The sequence below is a fragment of the Schistocerca nitens genome, chromosome 11 (genome assembly GCF_023898315.1).
Source record: "Schistocerca nitens isolate TAMUIC-IGC-003100 chromosome 11, iqSchNite1.1, whole genome shotgun sequence".
NCBI lineage: Eukaryota > Metazoa > Arthropoda > Insecta > Orthoptera > Acrididae > Schistocerca > Schistocerca nitens.
In genome coordinates this window covers 20,034,114-20,055,755 of record NC_064624.1, presented here as the reverse complement: position 1 = coordinate 20,055,755, position 21,642 = coordinate 20,034,114, and the positions used below count along the sequence as shown (strand labels likewise).

Here is a 21,642-nt window from a genome sequence, read left to right as displayed (position 1 = left end):
TCATATGGATGGTGTATCACTGGATTGGAACCTGCACAGAACAGCACTTCTTAACAGCAAGCACCCTGAGTGATTGATGAGCTAACACGGCTGCAGACCTGACCTTGAAATTTCCTACAGCTCACAGTATGGTATCTTTTTTATTGATGGGAGTTTGTGAAAGGCTCCACCTATGTGCCTCCTCTTCCAACAACTTTGGATGAACTATGATGCTACATGGGAACAGCAGTGAGTTTCCTAAACCGACATGCTTGCAAATGCATGGATCAAGTCTATCGCCTGGATGCTTATATCTGTTGAAAGGAATTTTGATATTTGTGATCAGTAAATAACGAATATGATCCTAAACACAGCTGTGAAAAGCACCTTAATGTTGTATGTGCACACATATAAAATGTAAGGAACAGGAAAATCATATGGTTCCTTTGTAAATAAAGGCCATGCAGGCATGTATAGAAGTAAAAATGTGACCAAAATTCTGTACCTTTATTTGTGACAAAGTTATAGCCTTGTGAAATCTGATGATTTTAAACATCATGAAGAATTGCTTGTACATGTATAACTTCTTTCAGTAAAATATGGTAACATTAATTTTGTCTTGATGGGTTGCATTGATTATTGAATGTTTCATAATTTTTTTCATAAAATTAAATTTCTTTTCAACACTGTAACCTCTGCTCCAGCTACACTTGGGGTGTGAATGATATTCATTTGTTCATTCTTTGATTTACACATTGCATTCCATAAAAAAAAAATGTGGATGGATGTGGGATGAGCCAGGCTGCAAATCTGAAGGCAGAAGCTCCCACAGGAATTTACCATTGCGAAGAATACTTACAACCAGCTGTTTATGACGTGCTAATCTACCGAAACTGTTAATTATGGGAATTGCTAATAGATTATTTTGTATATATGTATACATACTTTGACTACTATTAAAAACATCACTGTCGCTATTAAATTAGTCAGCTACTTATTTTGCCTAGTATCTCCAAATACATCAATACTTTGCTATCCACCTAATGGCATGTGGCAAAGGGTACCCCATAACCCTGCTGGTCATTTCCTTTCCCATTCCACTCGCAAATATGAGAGAAGAAGACTGTATATGTGCCTCCATGACAGCCCTGATTTCTCAGTTTTTATCTTCATAGTCCTTATGTGCAATTTAAGAAACAACAAAATCATTCAGCAGTCAGCTTCAAATGGCAGTTCTCTAAATTTCTCAATACTGTTCCTCAAAAGAACAACCCCTTTTCCTCTGGGAATTCTTGTTTGAGGTCCTGAAGCATCTCCGTAACACTTGTGTGTTGTTTGAACCTACCAGTAACACATGTAGCAGCCTGCCACTGAATTGCTCCTCCAACAAAATGTTACTTTGCTACACTGCTAGCTTGCTCTAGCTTCTCATACAATTACCAAATATAATTCCCAATTCAACAATTAATACAGAATATTGCTGGCCATGTGCCAGTATCAAAATGGTCAATCCTATTTTTCAGCATCATTATTAAGCACTAGCATTTTATGTTCTCCATACCACGAAGACTGCATGTCGTGCTAGCTGACAGAACTACGATGTTCACCTCACAGCTGCATGTGTTACTCAAGATCACTGTTATGGTCACACATCCTGCTCTTACATTTGCTGCTCAGGTGTCTACCACTATTTAATTTATGTTACATATTTTCAGAGTAACAAGTGGGGTACACGTCAGTGATTTCAGTGCCAACAACATGACATGGTTTTCCAGACCACACAACCAGCAACACACTGTTCTGCACACTTGCTATGGGAGCCGCACTCCCTGCAGTGGACACTATCCCTGAACCTCTGGCCCTAGTGCTATGGGGACATCTTGTTTGACCTGTGATCTCTTGGGCTGCATACGAAGGCCAGTAAGTGGTCACCAACTACAATCCAGCCACTTTGACAACTACAGCTATGCCCTAGAACACACTACAGTTCGCTGTTTTGGTCAAACTCCTCATATGCACATCCATGACTACTATGCATGGCATTCTCATTTCTGCATAACCCTTTTTGTGAAACACTACTACTGTTTCACTTACTGTCTTGTCTGCTTGTGATGCAATGCATCCCTTTAATTTGTTTAAAATGGCATAGTATGAGTCTATGTGACGGTAAGTCTTGGCCTGTTAGCTGTGAATCAGCTACACTCCTTTACATACTCTGAGCTGCCCCTAGCATGATAGCTTGATTCCTTGACCTGTATGCTTGTATAATCACCACACATTTCAGTGCCTGAAGTATCCTTTATAACTGCAACAAGTTGTTTTATGAACAATGAGATGAAAAATGAGCCAGTACCTAACGTTCTGCAATTGTGTGTTGAATGTTCCCCTCTCTTTGCCTTATTTCAGGTTGTGGCCAAAGTATCAGGGCTGATCCGCAATACACAAATTTTATCTCTCTTTTTCAAACCCCCAAAATTTTTTAGGACAAATTCAAGAATAACTATGATTCACACAAAAGATAAGAATAGCCAATCTTCTTTTGAATTGTATTTATCAGAAGTTATCGAAAGGAGGAATAATTCTCAAATGATCTACACTATTAGAACTTACACTTCATCTAAACGTGAATTCTGTTTATCCATCACACACAACCATTATACAATATACTTGATATCAACAAGGTCAGCCACCAGTCCCCTTCCACTTCTATTTGAAACAGCACGTACCAGGTGGCATGAAAGTCAGGTGCAGGAGTACAAGAATACTCTACAATTATGAACAGAAACAAGTTCCAGAAAACTGACAATCTGTAACAATTCCACTGTAATGCATCCTATATTCTACACTATTGCCTGACTACAAGCAATAAATCAGAGATGTAAATACTTACAATATTCTCTGTTACATTCATTTCCAAATTTAGTTCAGGGTCCTCCTTGATAAAATCAGTGGACCAAGATATTCCCAATGGATCTCTAACAGACTGAAAGAAGAAAACAACCTGAATTATAACTGTTGACTAACTTCTGTACGTATGACAAATTTTTGGTCATTAATCAAATGAATATGGCATTCGACACATTATCAGCAAAATTAACCAAATTTAATGCTATTTATACAGCTTCTTGCTCTGTTATCATGTATTTTCAGTGCCTGCTCTTTAGGAAACAATTAAAATTTATGTCATGTGTACTGGACGAAAATCATACAGAATTACATACAGCGAAAGTAGGATTTCAGCAATGATGTAAATACTACAGTGAATAATGACTAGGAACTTTACAATATACCCATCACATATCAAAGTTCCACATCATCTGCTATAGCACTGTGAGAAAGAGACATAACATTAACATTTACTTCCAAAAGCAAGTCTTCTTTGCTCTGTTGACACCGAGTATGTACTGAAAGCATTCATTACATAGAATCATAATAAAAAATTAATGCAAGGTTAATGATTTGTAAGGATCTGCTTGTTACAAGTGCTGTTAAAATACCATCGGTAATAACCTACAAATAGCACATCTAAATAGTGTCAACTGGAAGACCACACAAAGTCTTGAAAATAACTGGTATCATAGGTTACAATTGTTCACCATCCATGAAAATTCAGCTTGAATTGCCCATTTTTGTATCATGACATTCTTACTACACTTTCGAAACAATACAATGCTTGCATGAAAACTTATATTATGCTCAGATCCAACAGCATTTTGTTTCAGTTTGGGATCTTGCTTTACCAAAACAGTAGCGCCATCAGTCTTTAATGGGTCTTCAAGAAACTGAAAAACGGAAAAGTTAAGGGCTCATGGCTTCTGTCTTTTATTCCTACATGGCTCTTTCATAGAGTGGTGGGGTGGAGAGGGCGCGGGGTTGTAAAGAGAGGGGGGGGTGGATGGAGAGGGGGGTGGGTGGAGAGGGGGTGGGTGGAGAGGGAGAGGGGGTTGGGTGGAGAGGGAGAGGGGGTTGGGTGGAGAGGGAGAGGGGGGTGGATGGAGAGGGAGAGGGGGGTGGATGGAGAGGGAGAGGGGGGTGGATGGAGAGGGAGAGGGGGGTGGATGGAGAGGGAGAGGGGGGTGGATGGAGAGGGAGAGGGGGGTGGATGGAGAAGGAGAGTGGAGAGGGAGAGAGGGTGGATGGAGAGGGAGAGAGGGTGGATGGAGAGGGAGAGAGGGTGGATGGAGAGGGAGAGAGGGTGGATGGAGAGGGAGAGAGGGTGGATGGAGAGGGAGAGAGGGTGGATGGAGAGGGAGAGAGGGTGGATGGAGAGGGAGAGAGGGTGGATGGAGAGGGAGAGAGGGTGGATGGAGAGGGAGAGAGGGTGGATGGAGAGGGAGAGAGGGTGGATGGAGAGGGAGAGAGGGTGGATGGAGAGGGAGAGGGGTTGGTTGGTTTCTGGGATGAAACGGACCAGACTGCCACGGTCATCGGTCCCTTTTTCCAGATACTAAAAACACCCACAGAGAATAAAAACGATTAACAGAATAGATCCCAGACGACACAGAACAAGGGAAACTTAGACAAAGACCAGACAAAACGGACTAAAATCACAGAGAGTGTGACGGTGATTGGCCGACCATAGAAATAAAAAAGGAAAAGCCAACCACTCAGATACACATTAAAAAATCAGTTTAAAATCGTAGGCCAAAAGCCAGAATCAACACAAAACAATAAAATAAAATGGAAACACTCAGATTAAATGATAAAAAAACCCTGCCTGAATAAAACGGAAAACTAAGTCAGCCATTGCAGAGTCATCTGTTATAAGAGCAGGGAGCGTGTCAGGTAATGCGAACGACTGCCTGAGCACAGCTAAAAGTGGACAGTCCAATAAAATGTGGACCACTGTCAAAACAGAGCCGCAGCGACATAAGGTGGGTCCTCACGTCGCAATAAGTGGCCGTGCATCATCCATGTGTGCCCAATGTGCAGCCGGCAGAGCACAAGAGACTCCTTGCGAGAGACCCGCAAGGAGGAGCTCCACACACCGGTAGCCTCCTTGATGGGCCGAAGTTTATTTCGTGAAGGCAGGACGCGCCATTTGGTGTCCCAGAGGTCCAGAAATTTTGATGCGTAGGAACACTCGCAAATCTGTCTCCAGGAGGCCAATGTACAGAGATGGTGTACTGGTGGCCTCTTTCGCCAGGCAGTCAACATTTTCATTTCCGGGTATCCCAACATGGCCTGGGGTCCAAACAAAGACCACAGAGCGGCCGCAACGCACAAGAGTATGCAGGGACTCCTGAATAGCCATCACCAGATGAGAATGAGGAAAACACTGGTCGAGAGCTCGTAAACCGCTCAGGGAATCGCTACAGATCACAAAGGACTCACCTGAGCAGGAGCGGATATACTCTAGGGTACGAAAGATGGCGACCAGGTCAGCAGTGTAAACGCTGCAGCCAGCCGGCAATGAACATTGTTCGGAATGGTCCCCTAGAGTAAACGCATAACCGACACGTCCAGCAACCATCGAGCCGTCAGTGTACGCAATGCCAGAGTCCTGATACATTGCAAGGAGGGAAAGAAAGCGGCGGCGGAAGGCCTCCGGAGGGACTGAGTCCTTCGGGCCCTGTGCCAATTCCAGCTGAAGGCGAGGACGAGGCACACACCATGGGGGTGTACGCAGAGGTGCCCGAAAAGGAGGCAGAAGAGGTAAAGCCCCGAGACTCCAGTACCCAATTCAACCGCCGGCTCACCATCCGTTCAAGCAACTTGCAAAGAACGTTGGTGAGGCTAATGGGACGGTAGCTGTCCACGTCCAAAGGGTTCTTTCCAGGTTTCAAAACGGGGATAACAATACTTTCCCGCCATTGCGACGGAAACTCCCCCTTGACCCAAATACGGTTGTAAAGGTCGCGGAGGCGTCGCTGGCAGTCCACTGAAAGGTGTTTCAGCATCTGACGGTGGATGCCATCTGGCCCAGGAGCGGTATCAGGACAAGCGGCGAGGGCACTGCGAAATTCCCACTCGCTGAATGGAACATTGTACGATTCAGGATGGTGGGTGCGAAAAGAAAGGCTCCGACGTTCCACCCGCTCTTTAATGGTGTGGAAGGCCAGTGGGTAATTGGAAGAAGCGGAACTAAGAGCAAAATGCTCTGCCAAGCTGTTGGCAATTTCGTCGGAGCCTGTACAAACTGCTCCATTCAGTGAGAGCGCAGGGACGCTGACAGGGGTCCGATAGCCATAGAGGCGTCAGATCTTGGCCCAGACCCGCGATGGAGAGACATGGAGGACAATGGTGGTCACATACCGCTCCCAGCACTCCTGCTTGCTTTGGCGGATAAGGCGGCAGGCCCGTGCAGGCAGCCGTTTGAAGGTGATGAAGTGTTCAATGCAGGGATGTCGCTTGTGACGCTGGAGCGCCCGCCGGCGATCTTTAATCGCTTCAGCGATCTCAGGCGACCACCAAGGCACAGTCCACGGCCGAGGGGACCCAGAAGAACGGGGAATGGCAAATTCGGCAGCAGTAACGATGCCGGTGGTGACCGATTGAACCACCGCATCAATATCATCAGTAGAGAGAGGCTCAATAGCGGCAGCGGAGGAGAACAATTCCCAGTCAGCCTTATTCATAGCCCATCTGCTAGGGCATCCAGAAAAGTGTCGCCGTGGCAGTGACAGAAAGATCGGAAGCTGGTCACTACCACACAGGTTGTCATGCACTCTCCATTGGACAGACGGTGAGAAGCGAGGGCTGCAGATGGAAAGGTCGATGGCAGAGTATGTGCCATGCGCAACTCTGAAGTGTGTGAAGGAACCATCATTTAAAAGCGGAAGATCGGGCTGTGCCAATAATTGCTCAATGGTGGCGCCCCCACAGAGGGTTATGGGCGTCGAAGTCGCCCAGTAACAAGAAAGGAGGCGGCAATTGGGCTATCAGCGCAGCCAGGACATGCTGCGCATCACCACCATCTGGTGGAAGGTAAAGACTGCAGACGGTAACAGCCTGTGGCGTCCACACCCGAACAGCAACAGCCTCTAAAGCTGTTTGTAGAGGTACAGACTCGCTGTGAAAAGAGTTAAGGACATATATGCAGGCGCCACCAGACACCCTTTCGTAAGCTGCCCGGTTCTTATAATAACCCCCATAGCCACGGAGGGCGGGGGTTTGCATCGCTGGAAACCAAGTTTCCTGAAGAGCAATGCAGAAGAAAGGGTGAAGGCTGATAAGTTGTCTGAGCTCAGCTAGATGGTGGATGATATTGTCCATTGATGGGAAAGGCGTGAAGGTGCTGGGGAGGCAGATTACGCCTCCTGCGCCCTGCTGCTACTGAGTCTCTACCTGTACAACAGCCATCCATTGCGTCCGAGGGATTGGCGAGATCCAGGTCCTCAGCGGACGCCAGAATCTCCACCTCATCTTCGGATGCAGAGTTAGAAGATTGCGGTGGGACAGGTGCCACCGTAATGTAAGGATACTTGGGAGCTTTTTTCTTGGACTGCTTTGCGTGCTGTGCCTTCAGTGTTCTGGCTGGGAGGGCCTCACTGGGTCAGTCTCAGGGACTGAAGACGACCGTGACGCCCTACGACCAGCGACTGGTGGGTGTTTGAGATACTTGCGGGTGTCCGCTTTGGCACTGGGCAAAGCCTGGGATGGGAGGGTCCCAAGGGACCCCTTCCAGGCGAGAGGAGCCGAAGAAGGCTCACGCTTCTCCGGCTGGGAAGGGGGAACAGCTGTCTCCGATGGTTGGGGTGGTGTTGCTCCTGAAGTAGATGGAGCAGGAGCAACAGGGAGTGAAGTGCCCCCAACAACAAAGGGGGCCGGGAATTCTGACAGAGCTGAGATCGAACTGTAGGTGACGACATGGTAGAGGTTCGAAGCGGTGTTGCAGCAGCATCATAGGTGGATGTCATGGGCACAGGATGTAGCCGCTCATATTTCCGCCTTGCCTCGGTGTAGGTCAGGCAGTCCAGGGTCTTATATTCCATTATCCTCCTTTCCTTCTGGAAGATCCGACAGTCCGGTGAGCAGGGGGAATGGTATTCTCCGCAGTTAACACAGATGGGAGGCGGAGCACATGGAGTATTGGGATGAGAAGGACGTCCACAATCTCGACATGTGATGCTGAAGTACAGCGAGATGACATGTGCCCGAACTTCCAGCATTTAAACACAGCATCGGAGGAGGGATATGTGGCTTCACATCACAACGGTAAACCATCACCTTGACCTTTTCGGGTAAAACATCACCTTCAAAGGCCAAGATAAAGGCACCGGTGGCTACCTGATTATCCCTCGGACCCCGATGGACGCGCCGGACAAAGTGAACACCTCATCGTTAGGTTGGTACGTAGTTCGTCAGACTGCAGAAGAAGATCCCTGTGGAATATAATACCCTGGACCATGTTGAGACTCTTATGCGGCGTGATGCTAACTGAAACATCCCCCAACTTGTCACAATTGAGCAACCTCCATGACTGGGCAGAGGATGCTGTTTTGATGAGTACTGAACCAGAGCGCATTTTGGACAAGCCCTCCACCTCCCCGAACTTGTCCTCTAAATGCTCCACAAAAAACTGGGGCTTGGTCAACAAACGATTCCCAATCAACTCGCGTACACACGAGGTACCGGGGTGAATATTCTCCACTGCCTTCTTTAGCCATACGTTCCTCCCATGGAGTGGCCAGGGAGGTAAATGATCTTGGTTCGTATTTCTTGCCATTGAGGTTAGACCTCGATCACTTAGAGACTGCTGATGGAGGCCCACCAGCGAGAGATGATGTACCACGCTTCATTGCGGGTCATCCGCCCCAATGCCACCCACTCCAACCAGGGGCTCTCCCCACCGGCGCCACCCAGCCACAGCAAAGACCACCCGGCAGGATGGCCTTTGCCGGGAGTCCCGATGCCCCAGAGGGATAGGCATCTACTCCTCGGCATACGTGGGGAGGTAGCAGCTCAGGCATCAGCACTGCGATCCCTGTGTACTCAGGGGGCTACCACCAAGAGGGTACATGACGACCCCACCACAATGGACTGGCTACCGTGCTGGATGTCGGGTGTCCAATATCCATATGTGTCAGGAGGGCAAAGATGGAAGTTCATAATGGAGGGCATGTATGCTGCCCGGAACACACAGCAGCTGACGAGGCTGGAAGCTCAGTGTAAGGCCAACTCCATGACAATATCGGTTGTGCCAGATCCTAGGGCAAAATGGATATATAATACACCACATAAGGCGTCCTTCCCCAAATGGTACGCACTAACAGAAAATTTTGAAGGGTAGTGGTCAAACCCCTTAGGGGACAATCACATTAAGGCCAAAACGTTTGAGACTCCTTTTAGTCGCCTCTTATGACAGGCAGGGACACCGCGGGCCCATTCTTACCCCCAAACCCGCAGTGGGGGAGGGGGAGAGGGGGTGGATGGAGGGGGAGAGGGGGGCTGGATGGAGGGGGAGAGGGGGGCCGGATGGAGAGGGAGAGGGGGGCTGGATGGAGAGGGTGAGGGGGGCTGGAGGGAGGGGGGGCCGGATGTAGAGCGAGAGGGGGGCTGGAGGGAGGGGGGGCTGGATGGAGAGCGAGAGGGGGGCTGGATGGAGAGCGACAGGGGGGCTGGATGGAGAGCGAGAGGGGGGCTGGATGGAGAGCGAGAGGGGGGCTGGATGGAGAGCGAGAGGGGGGGTGGATGGAGAGCGAGAGGGGGGTGGATGGAGAGCGAGAGGGGGGGTGGATGGAGAGCGAGAGGGGGGGTGGATGGAGAGCGAGAGGGGGGGTGGATGGAGAGCGAGAGGGGGGGTGGATGGAGAGCGAGAGGGGGGGGTGGATGGAGAGCGAGAGGGGGGGTGGATGGAGAGCGAGAGGGGGGTGGATGGAGAGCGAGAGGGGGGTGGATGGAGAGCGAGAGGGGGGTGGATGGAGAGCGAGAGGGGGGGTGGATGGAGAATCCCCCACAGAAGAACCCCAAAAGTGCCCCACTTGTGACAGAATACTTTCCAGGACTGGATCAGACTCTGAATGTGGCTCTCCAGCAGGGATACGACTTCCTCAAATCCTGCCCTGAAATGAGATCCATCCTTCATGAAATCCTCCCCACTCCACCAAGAGTGTCTTTCCGCCATCCACCTAACCTTCGTAACCTGTTAGTTCATCCCTATGAAATCCCCAAACCACCTTCCCTACCCTCTGGCTCCTATCCTTGTAACTGCCCCTGGTGTAAAACCTGTCCCATGCACCCTCCCACCACCACCTACTCCAGTCCTGTAACCCGGAAGGTGTACACGATCAAAGGCAGAGCCACATGTGAAAGCACCCACATGATCTACCAACTGACCTGCCTACACTGTGATGCATTCTATGTGGGAATGACCAGCAACTAACTGTCCATTCGCATGAATGGACACAGGCAGACAGTGTTTGTTGGTAATGAGGATCACCCTGTGGCTAAACATGCCTTGGTGCACAGCCAGCACATCTTGGCACAGTGTTACACCGTCCGGGTTATCTGGATACTTCCCACCACCAACACCAACCTATCCGAACTCCAGAGATGGGAACTTGCTCTTCAATATATCCTCTCTTCTCATTACCCACCAGGCCTCAATCTCCGCTAATTTCAAGTTGCCGCCACTCATACCTCACCTGTCATTCAACAACTTCTTTGCCTCTACACTTCCACCGACTGACATCTCTGCCCAAACTCTTTGTCTTTAAATATGTCTGCTTGTGTCTGTATGTGTGGATGAATATGTGTGTGTGTGTGTGTGTGTGTGTGTGTGTGTGTGTGTGTGTGTGTGTGTATATACCCGTCCTTTTTTCCCCCTAAGGTAAGTCTTTCCACTCCCGGGATTGGAATGACTCCTTACCCTCTCCCGTAACACCCACATCCTTTCGTCTTTCCCTCTCCTTCCCTCTTTCCTGATGAGGCAGCCGTTGGTTGCAAAAGCTAGAATTTTGTGTGTATGTTTGTGTTCCTATCGACCTGCCAGCGTTTTCGTTCGGTAAGTCACATCATCTTCGTTTTTATATATATTTTTTCCCATGTGGAATGTTTCCCTCTAATATATATATATATATATATGTATGTGGCTCAGTTGTTTGAGAAAATTTGCTGCCAGAATGTCAAATGTGCTTTTGGCCACTTGTAGGTCACATTGGTTATGTTCCCCTTGCCTACCACCCCCCCTCCACCAACCTAAGTTTCCAACAGGTGCTTATGGCAGTGACAGCTACAGCACGGTTAAGATGAATAACAAAATTAGTAAATGAGGGTAAAGCTCTCACATTCCCACAAACAAGGAAAAGCTAAATACTGATAGAGAAAAGCTTACAATATTGGTTTCCACACAGACACAGTAAAAGGAAATTATTAACACAAATATATTTATGCATCTGCTAATATTGCTACTTCAGAAGTGCTGTATTTGTTCTGCACACATTGTACCACTCAATTAGCTTTTTTCTTTTTTTATATAGCAAATGCCATGAGAATCTTTCAGATAAGTGGCCCAAAAAATAAAGCTTTTATGCCATAACTTCTGTAAGGGATAAATTTGTGATACTGGATATGGTGGATGCATAGAAAGTCCACCCATCAGGTAGGAGAGCTCAGAAAAATCATGGAAGAAAACAAATATGGATGTAACAAGAGGGCAGTTGCTGTAAACTTAACTTTGGTGCCGTGCATAGATGTTCACTTACAGCTATAACTGTACCAAGAGTGTGGCTGCATCATTATACCATTTGACTAGGAAAAGTGGTGGAGAGTAAACCAGCTGTGAAATTGTACTGTACTCCACATAAAACAAGTGTTCACCGCTTTTTACATCAAAGGCCATTTGCTGTGCCTGTTCATCATCGCAGAAAATTTCTCTCTAGTTTCGGATTCCTAGGACAACCACCATGGGTGCCCAGATGGCATACGTGAGTTGTTCGCTGTGAGTCCTGAAGATTGCTAGTGGTGCAAGCAAAACGATTATATTTATTTTTATTTGTACAGATTTAGGTCAAATTCACAATTACACTAAACTGTAAAATAATTAAATTTATAGCTTACATGGCATCCATAATTCACCACTTCACTACCGTAATAGTGATACTGGAGAGACACAGAAAGTTATGATATCTTACATGTTATCTATTTTGTACAATAATGATGTGGCATTGTTTTTCAGAATGAAGGAACTTTCATTTAAGGAAAACTAGTGGAATTCTTGGCTTCTTCTGGCTATTCGTTTACTCCAGTTCTAACCTCCTTGACCTCAATTACCTTTCACTCCATTCTCTGTCCATGTCCCCTTCCTCCCCTCCCCAAGGGCCTTCTAGGGTGATGCATTGATGCAAAAGGTCAAGGTGATGGTAAACGATGCGATGTGAAATCATAGGTAACCCCCTACCGCCCCCCCCCCCTCATGTAGTGCTTAAAGTGTCTGGAATTTAAGTATGTCTCTGCATTGCAGCTCTAACCTTATCTGTAGAGATTGTGGATAAGTATCACTTGCAAATGTCCTGTGTGCCCCTCTCCGCATCTGTGTCCACTGTGGAAAGCACCACACTCCCTGCTCACCAGATTACACTGTTTTCTACAGAGTGAATAAGATACGAGAATACAAGACTCAAGACAAACCTACTGACAAAGAGGCCAAAAGGAAGTGCAAGCTGTTGTCCCCAGCATGTACACAATGTCATATGCTACAGCTACAAAGACATTTCCCCTTTGCCGATGGTACTCCTGCCTATTACTCTTTCTGTACTGGGCCCTCAGGGCCACTTATCCATCCCTGCCCCCCCCTGATGGTTTGGGGCCTCCCCTCCTGCTGCCTTTTCCACACATGTTTTGGGATTGATAGCTTCCCATCCACCAGGGACATTTGTCCCCACCTCGAAGCCTGAGACAAATACGCTTCTTCTGGCTGCTCTTGGCAGGAAGGGGTCCTTGGGGACACTTCCTTCCATGGGTTGCACTGATCTAAAACTGGACACCAGCAAGTGGCTGAAGAAGCCACTGGCTGTTGGTTGCACTGCTTCATGATCATTATCTTCACCTGAAACTGAGTCAGAGAAGCCCTTGGCATCATCAAAATCCTCTAAGGAGAGGAAAGACAAGAAAAGTGCTTGAAGGAGGAGGACCTTCCAGTAACCCCACACTGGCAGATCTCACCTTTCAACTCCTGTGGCCAATACAGTGAATCCAGCAACCCCTGATGACCCAATGGAATTTGGAATGGAGTTTGCACATATGTTCTGGATACACTCTCTAGCAAACGTCAGCCCCTTGGTACACCTTTGGAGGCTGTGCGTGCTCAGGTAAGTGCATTTCAGCATATTACTGTCTGCAGTGTTTACCTCCCTCTTGATGACAAAGCATCTTATGACATATCATTTGCATTGGTTTCTCAGGTCCCCTCCTCCCCCTCCCCAATCTTTCCTAATCTTGGACAAGTGCAGTACACATAACCCTTTGTGGGTTTTAACCATGATCACTGGTCATCATAAGGCCTCGAAAACTTATTGGCACAACTTTAACTTTGCGTCTTGAATACTGATACCGCCGTCTTGAATACTGATACCGCCACACTCTTCAGCATGTTACACAGAATTTTCTTGGCCATTAACCTTTTCATCTGCAGCCCTTGGCTTCTCACATCCATCCAATGGGGAGTTCATGATGACCTGTGTGGTTGTGACCATTCCAAAATCTCCCTGTCCCTACCTCAGCATCACTACCCTGGATGCATGCCCAGATGGGCTCTCACCATTGCTGATGGCAGTGCTTTTGGCTTTGCTGTTGGCCTTTTCTCCCCACTGCATAGAGGCATCAACAATGCAGTCCAGAATACAATTACAGCCATTCATTTGGCAGCTGATTTAACAATCGCCTGTTTGTGTTCTTCTCTGACCGAAGAGTACCTTGGTGGTCATCAGAGATTGCAGAGGCCATTAGCGATAGTAGGCAGGCGCTCCAGCACCATAAGTGGCACCGACCAATGAAGCATCTTATTTACTTTAAGTGGCTTCATGCCCGTGTCTGCCACCTGATAAATGATGTAAGCAAGAACGCTGGGAGCAGCATATTTCAACCATCAAACCACATATCTCTAATATGAAACTTCCTGGCAGATTAAAACTTTGTGTGGGACCGAGACTTGAACTCGGGACCTTTGCCTTTTGTGGGCAAGTGCTCTACCATCTGAGCATACCCAAGCATGGCTCACGCCCTGTCCTCACAGCTTTACTTCCACCAGTACCTCATCTCCTGTTGTCTTCATATCAGTGCACGCTCCGCTGCAGAGTGAAAATCTCATTCTGGTCACATACCTCTCCTTCGCAGGTTTGACCTAAGATGAGATGTGCCTACATATACCATACACTAGTAGGTGTATCTGCTACTGCCTTGAAATTGCACTGTCTTCACTGACCCAGACACTATTGCTGAACAATTTGCTCTGCATATGCCAAAGTCTCGGCATCTGTGAATTGTCAACATGTCTCATTCTCAAGCAATGGGTGGAGCAAAGCAATTATCTTTTACTACATGCCACCTAGAGCTGTATAAAGCCCCATTCATTGAGTGGGAATTCATCAGTGTCCTAGCCCTCTGCCCTGATACAGTCCCAGAGCCAGGTCACATCCACAACCAAATGATGAAGCACCTTTCAGTGGATTCTCAGCATCATATCCTTGCCATCTGCAACTGTGCCTGGGGCGAGAGCCAGTTCCCATTGCAACAATTAGAAAGCACCATTATCACAGTGCTGAAACTGGGTAAGTGCCTTTACATACGAGCAGTTTTCGCCCAGTTAGTGTCACCTATGTTCTCCATAAATTACTTGAATGATCAGTTAGCTGGCAGCTGTGTGGCTCCTTGAGTCTCATAATCTTCTAACTGCATCCCAGTGTGATTTTCGCCGAGGCTGTTCCACTACTGATGATCTGGTTTGCCTGCAGTCTGCCAGCCAATCAGCTTTTGCTCAGTGTCAATGCATTATTGCCTCCTTCTTCAACCTGCAAAAGCAGTATGCCTCCAGGAACTGACACCATATCCTTGCTATCTTACACAAGTGGAATCTGTGGGATCCATTCCCAATTTTTATCTAGAATTTCCTGTCACAGTGTGTGTTCTGGGTTCTAGTTGGTGCCTCGCTCAACGCTCCCCACATCCAAGAGAATGGAGTCCTGCAGGGCTCTGTACTGAGGGTCCTTGTCTTTCTGCAAGCCATCAATGGTCACCTCCAGCTGTGAGGTCATCAGTATCACCATCCTTGCATGCTGACTATTTTTGCCTCTTACTATAGCCCCTCTAGTGTGGGTGTCGCTGAATGTAGACACCAAGGTGCCATGTGAAAGACACTGTCATGGGCACTCACCAATGGATTTTGGTTTTTAGCTGCCAAGACCCATGTCATGGTTTTCTGTCAACATCGTATGGTTCATCCACAACCAGAACTTTTTCTTCCTGACAAACTACTCAAGTGGCAGAAACTTAATGCTTTTTAGGACTGGTCTTTGGTTCTTTGTTGACATGAATTCCCAGTATTTTGCATTGTAAGTGAAAGTGCTTGCTGCACCTCAGTACACTGTCACGTGAGTAACACCAGCAGGGGTGTGTGGTGCACTACCCTTCTGCAGCTTTACAAAGCCATGATACAATCCTGTCTTGGTTATGGGAGTCTGGCATATGATTCAGCATCATCCTCAGCATTGTGCATACAGGATCTGATGCACAATTGTGGGATTTGATTTGCAACAGGAGCCTTTTGAACTAGTCCTGTGGACAGATTACTCATGGAGGCTTGGGTCCACTCACTGTGTATCAGGTGCCAACAACTACTTCTCAGTTATGCTACCTATGTTTGCAACTCTCCTAAGCATCCAAACTTTCATCCTCTCTCTCCAAACATGGAAACCCTTGCTCTTCAATATATCCTCTCTTCTCGTTACCCACCAGGCCTCGATCTCCGCTAATTTCAAGTTGCCGCCACTCATACCTCACCTGTCATTCAACAACTTCTTTGCCTCTACACTTCGGCCTCGACTGACATCTCTGCCCAAACTCTGTCTTTAAATATGTCTGCTTGTGTCTGTATGTGTGGATGGATATGTGTGTGTGTGTGTGTGTGTGTGCGAGTGTATACCCATCCTTTTTTCCCCCTAAGGTAAGTCTTTCCGCTTCCGGGATTGGAATGACTCCTTACCCTCTCCCTTAAAACCCACATCCTTTCGTCTTTCCCTGTCCTTCCCTCTTTCCTGATGAGGCAGCCGTTGGTTGCGAAAGCTACAATTTTGTGTGTGTGTTTGTGTTCCTATAGACCTGCCAGCACTTTCGTTCGGTAAGTCACATCATCTTTGTTTATATACACTCCTGGAAATTGAAATAAGAACACCGTGAATTCATTGTCCCAGGAAGGGGAAACTTTATTGACACATTCCTGGGGCCAGATACATCACATGATCACACTGACAGAACCACAGGCACATAGACACAGGCAACAGAGCATGCACAATGTCGGCACTAGTACAGTGTATATCCACCTTTCGCAGCAATGCAGGCTGCTATTCTCCCATGGAGACGATCGTAGAGATGCTGGATGTAGTCCTGTGGAACGGCTTGCCATGCCATTTCCACCTGGCGCCTCAGTTGGACCAGCGTTCGTGCTGGACGTGCAGACCGCGTGAGACGACACTTCATCCAGTCCCAAACATGCTCAATGGGGGACAGATCCGGAGATCTTGCTGGCCAGGGTAGTTGACTTACACCTTCTAGAGCACGTTGGGTGGCACGGGATACATGCGGACGTGCATTGTCCTGTTGGAACAGCAAGTTCCCTTGCCGGTCTAGGAATGGTAGAACGATGGGTTCGATGACGGTTTGGATGTACCGTGCACTATTCAGTGTCCCCTCGACGATCACCAGTGGTGTACGGCCAGTGTAGGAGATCGCTCCCCACACCATGATGCCGGGTGTTGGCCCTGTGTGCCTCGGTCGTATGCAGTCCTGATTGAGGCGCTCACCTGCACGGCGCTAAACACGCATACGACCATCATTGGCACCAAGGCAGAAGCGACTCTCATCGCTAAAGACGACACGTCTCCATTCGTCCCTCCATTCACGCCTGTCGCGACACCACTGGAGGCGGGCTGCACGATGTTGGGGCGTGAGCGGAAGACGGCCTAACGGTGTGCGGGACCATAGCCCAGCTTCATGGAGACGGTTACGAATGGTCCTCGCCGATACCCCAGGAGCAACAGTGTCCCTAATTTGCTGGGAAGTGGCGGTGCAGTCCCCTACGGCACTGCGTAGGATCCTACGGTCTTGGCGTGCATCCGTGCGTCGCTGCGGTCCGGTCCCAGGTCGACGGGCACGTGCACCTTCCGCCGACCACTGGTGACAACATCGATGTACTGTGGAGACCTCACGCCCCACGTGTTGAGCAATTCGGCGGTACGTCCACCCGGCCTCCCGCATGCCCACTATACGCCCTCGCTCAAAGTCCGTCAACTGCACATACGGTTCACGTCCACGCTGTCGCGGCATGCTACCAGTGTTAAAGACTGCGATGGAGCTCCGTATGCCACGGCAAACTGGCTGACACTGACGGCGGCGGTGCACAAATGCTGCGCAGCTAGCACCATTCGACGGCCAACACCGCGGTTCCTGGTGTGTCTGCTGTGCCGTGCGTGTGATCATTGCTTGTACAGCCCTCTCGCAGTGTCCGGAGCAAGTATGGTGGGTCTGACACACCGGTGTCAATGTGTTCTTTTTTCCATTTCCAGGAGTATATATATATATATATATATATATATATATATATATAAGAAGCAGAGTTGCTGCCAGGTAGTCTGAAAGCTACAATCTTCACAATAACTTAAAAGTGATAAAAAGTGAACAACTGCATTACTGGCTATTACCACGGACTTCAGTCAGTATTGAGCTTAGTGTTCTTAGAAATATGGGGAGTGTGGATGAGTGTGTTTTAGTGCTAAGTGTACCAGTGTTGCATTTTTCAGTGTGAATAAAGTGTTTGAGAATAATTGGCATCTAATTTACCTACATCGTAACAATACAATAAAATGGATCACTATGTAACACAGAAAAAAAGTAGAAACATCTGATGATTCTGGTCACCATTCAGCCACAAAAATACAACCAGATGTAAAAGCAGAGCCCAGCACTTCATCGAAACTTCCACAATAAAGTTAATCGACTGATTCCTTTAATCCTATGGATATTGGCAATTATTTGAATATATTAGGATCAGGAAATATTAGTGCTGATATAAAACACAAGCTTCTCGCAGCCCCAAGAAAACCTGGAAATGGTTATGCCTTTCCTACTTCTGAGCACAACAAGGGAGTTCCGGTTGAATGTAGACATGTGCACGATAATCATTTTGAACTATATCCATGGTTGGTGTTCTCGCAAGTCAATAAGGGACTTCTTTGGATTTACTGTTCAATTTTTGTGAATAATAAAATGGCTGGAGGAAAGAAATCCATTATAGCCAAGAAACTTGTGACTGAACGACTAACAAAGTTTGCCGAACTTGGTAAAGATGGTGACCCTGAGACTCACTCTCAGCTCAAGCACCATGTTGAAGTGTCAACAGGTGCAAGATTATTTTGGCAACACGAGGAACGCAAACTTGAGGTCATAAATCAATTGTCAAGACACAGAATGGAAAGCATAAGGGAAACAGACCATCTTGTACCTATAATAAAAACAATCATATTTCATGGAAAGCAAAATATTCCCCTACAGGGGCACACAGATGATGAGAGTATATTAGAAAACGATAATGATCGTGAAAGTATAGTGAGTAACACGGGAAACTTTAGAGCTCTTATAAGATTTAGAATTGTCGCTGGAGACTTGAAACTAAAACATCACCTTGAAACCACTAAAGCAAATGCCACTTCCATACGTAAAACAATGTGTAACGAACTTAAGTCATGCTGTGAAACAGTGATGTTATCGGGATTACTGGAGGAAATCAAAGACTCTCATTATTACACCATAATCTTTGATGAGACTATGGACATAGCGCACATTGCCCAATTGAGTTTAGCTGCAAGTATCAATGAAGATAAGGATTGTAGTGGAAACATTCATGATGAATCTCAAGAGTGTCAACATGAAGAGCGTATTGTTACTGGTGAAGTATTTAAGTACAACGATTCTAGGGAGAATGGAAAGCCTTTCTCTGTCCCTGCAGAACTGTGTGGGTATAGAATGTGATGGTTGCTCAGTTAGTATGTCAGAATTGATAGGAACTGTGGCTACAATATTAAAGAAAGCTATCAACGAGCAAGTAGCACCATGTTGAGGTCATCAGCTCAACCTTGCTGTCTCTCGCAGATGCGAAGTTGCAAGTGTGAGAAACTCACTTGGTACTATTGAAGAAGTAGAATCGTTATTTACAGTGTCTAGCAAGCGGTTTGCAACCTTGAGGAGTCACCTAAAACACTTGCTCCACTCACACTGTCAAATGAGATGGGTTGAGCGACATGATGCTGTTATTCAATTCACAGCTGATCTCCAAATAGTTTGCCAAGTTCTTCAAGAAATACAGTTTTGAAGGGATAGAACAGCAGCTGCCAAAACCAATATTTTTGCTTGAGTTCTCTGTTATTGTGAGTTTATCACTCTGTTTACACTGAGTGACTATGTGCATAACATATCCAGTCAGCAAAATCTTGCAAGTCTCTATCTTGGACGTCACAATGGCAGAAGTAAAATTAGATTCGATGTTCAAGGTGTATGACGACATGAGAGCTAATGCTGATATCCACTTTGCTTGTATTGTTAGAGGCAAAGGCAGTTATTGTAGAGTTAGACATGAAGGTAAGTGTTCCTTGTCTTACAGGCAGACAAAGACACTGGGAAAACTGCGATCAGAATGATGATGCTATGACATATTGGAAAAAAACTTTGTATTCCAACACTGGACAATGTTACAACTGGCATGAGAGAATGTTTTGCTGAAGAAAATATTTATCATATAAAATTCAACATACTTTAGCCTTCACAACTACTGAAACATGATGGTAGTGATCCAGTGCGCAAAGTGAATGAGTGCTTAACTGAACTACCATTCTTTGAAGAAGAATCACTCTGATTAAAAAGAGACTAACAAGACAGATTCTTCAATACAAGCAATGACCATAAATGCCCTTAATGATTGGCATTTGTTATGCAAGCATAGTCTCTCTGTCCTAGATCTGACTATCCTCCTTTGCACACAGTGTTCAAAATATTTGCCTGTCTACCTGCATCTGTTGCTACAGTAGAAAGAAGTTTTTAGACTTTGTGGTGTACAAAGACATTTTGCTAGGAAGAATAGGTGCACAGAATTCATCATTTTAGGAACACTACCACAATTGTATCTTTTTTATAGCATAAGATGGCATTGTCTTCTATATTTGTATAATCAGTTTGAGTAAAACTTTCTTAAACTTTCCATGTGACTTAATAAGAAATAAAGACAGAAAAAGTAAAGGTGGCTTAAGATATCTTTAGTGTCCCTTCCAGGTTTTTCTTTATCTGCCACTATCTCATATGAGATCTGATGCAAGTTCTGTTGGCCAGCTCTGAACTGTAGCTCGTTTGCAACAACAAAATCTGTTGGTTGGGCTCAGAGGACATCCTAGGCTCACTTTTTGGCTGTTGGCTGAAGAGGCAATGAACGTTTCTTAGTGAGACAAAAGAATATCTTTTAATTTGTAGAGTCAAGCTGCAGATGAACAACTATCACCAAATTTGGAGCAGAGTTTAAGACTCAGATCAGATCTTTTATTAGTTTTGTGATCTCCACTACATATTCTGTGGAACATGGTAGGGTCCTCAAGTAGCAGCAATGAGTATGTTTCGAAGATGTAATCTCATCTTTACAAAACTGTAATGTGTAGATTTGTGCAGTCTATTGCACCGTCGTCTTTTGTTTGTTTTGAATGGCCAGCAAATGCTTGTCACAGAGCTTCAAACTGCAGTATGTAACACCAGCAGAGCACTGTATGGGATGCACAATTACCTACTGAAAGAAAAGCATATTTTATTCACACCAGTAAAAGATATCAGGTATCAATCACTTAATGCTCCTAGTATGCATTGTTGCTGCTTTCAGATGCAGTGATGCAACTGCACTATCAGTGAGTGTTGACCATAATGGCACAGTGAGAGGAGGAATATTGCACTGGCTGAATGTTTGTTTCCATCATTGTGGGTTGACCCCAGCAAGCAAAATTATACCATATTGTGAAAATTGTTTTTATCAAGAAATGATCATAAGTACGGAATGCCAATATTACACATTCATGTCCACAACACTGCCCAAAGGACTGCTGTAAGGAAAACACGTTCCGATTGTTGGAACAGGATACAACAATACATCTAAATGTCTGAAAGAACAGACCCCACATATACAATTAAGGTGATGTCAGACAATGATCCTTGCAATGTAGATGCACACCACACTAACTCTTACAGGAACCAATTAGACACCATGTGTACTGAGGATCATGAGCATGAGCACTGCATTAGTGGTGTGTGAATAAGTTGAGAATTGGGTGTGACAGGAAGCACGCTAGAGTAGTCCATGCAGATGTGATGACCACTGTGTCTAGATGGCATAGTCGTCACTGCATTGCCTAGTCAGCATGAAACTCTGTTTCAAATCCTGGTTCAGCACAAATTTTAAACCCTCCCCATTGATGTAAATTAATG

At 46.3% G+C, this 21,642-nt stretch overlaps 1 protein-coding gene across 1 annotated transcript in view; it reads right to left on the bottom strand.

The window, feature by feature from the left end:
* Nucleotides 1-21,642, bottom strand: part of LOC126212983 (zinc finger protein 93-like) — a 115,533-nt gene that overhangs the window by 71,556 nt on the left and 22,335 nt on the right. Inside the window, exon 4 of the mRNA XM_049940524.1 lies at nucleotides 2,870-2,962. Within this exon, the coding sequence (XP_049796481.1) occupies nucleotides 2,870-2,962 (93 nt within the window). The remainder of the gene's footprint in view (nucleotides 1-2,869; nucleotides 2,963-21,642) is intronic.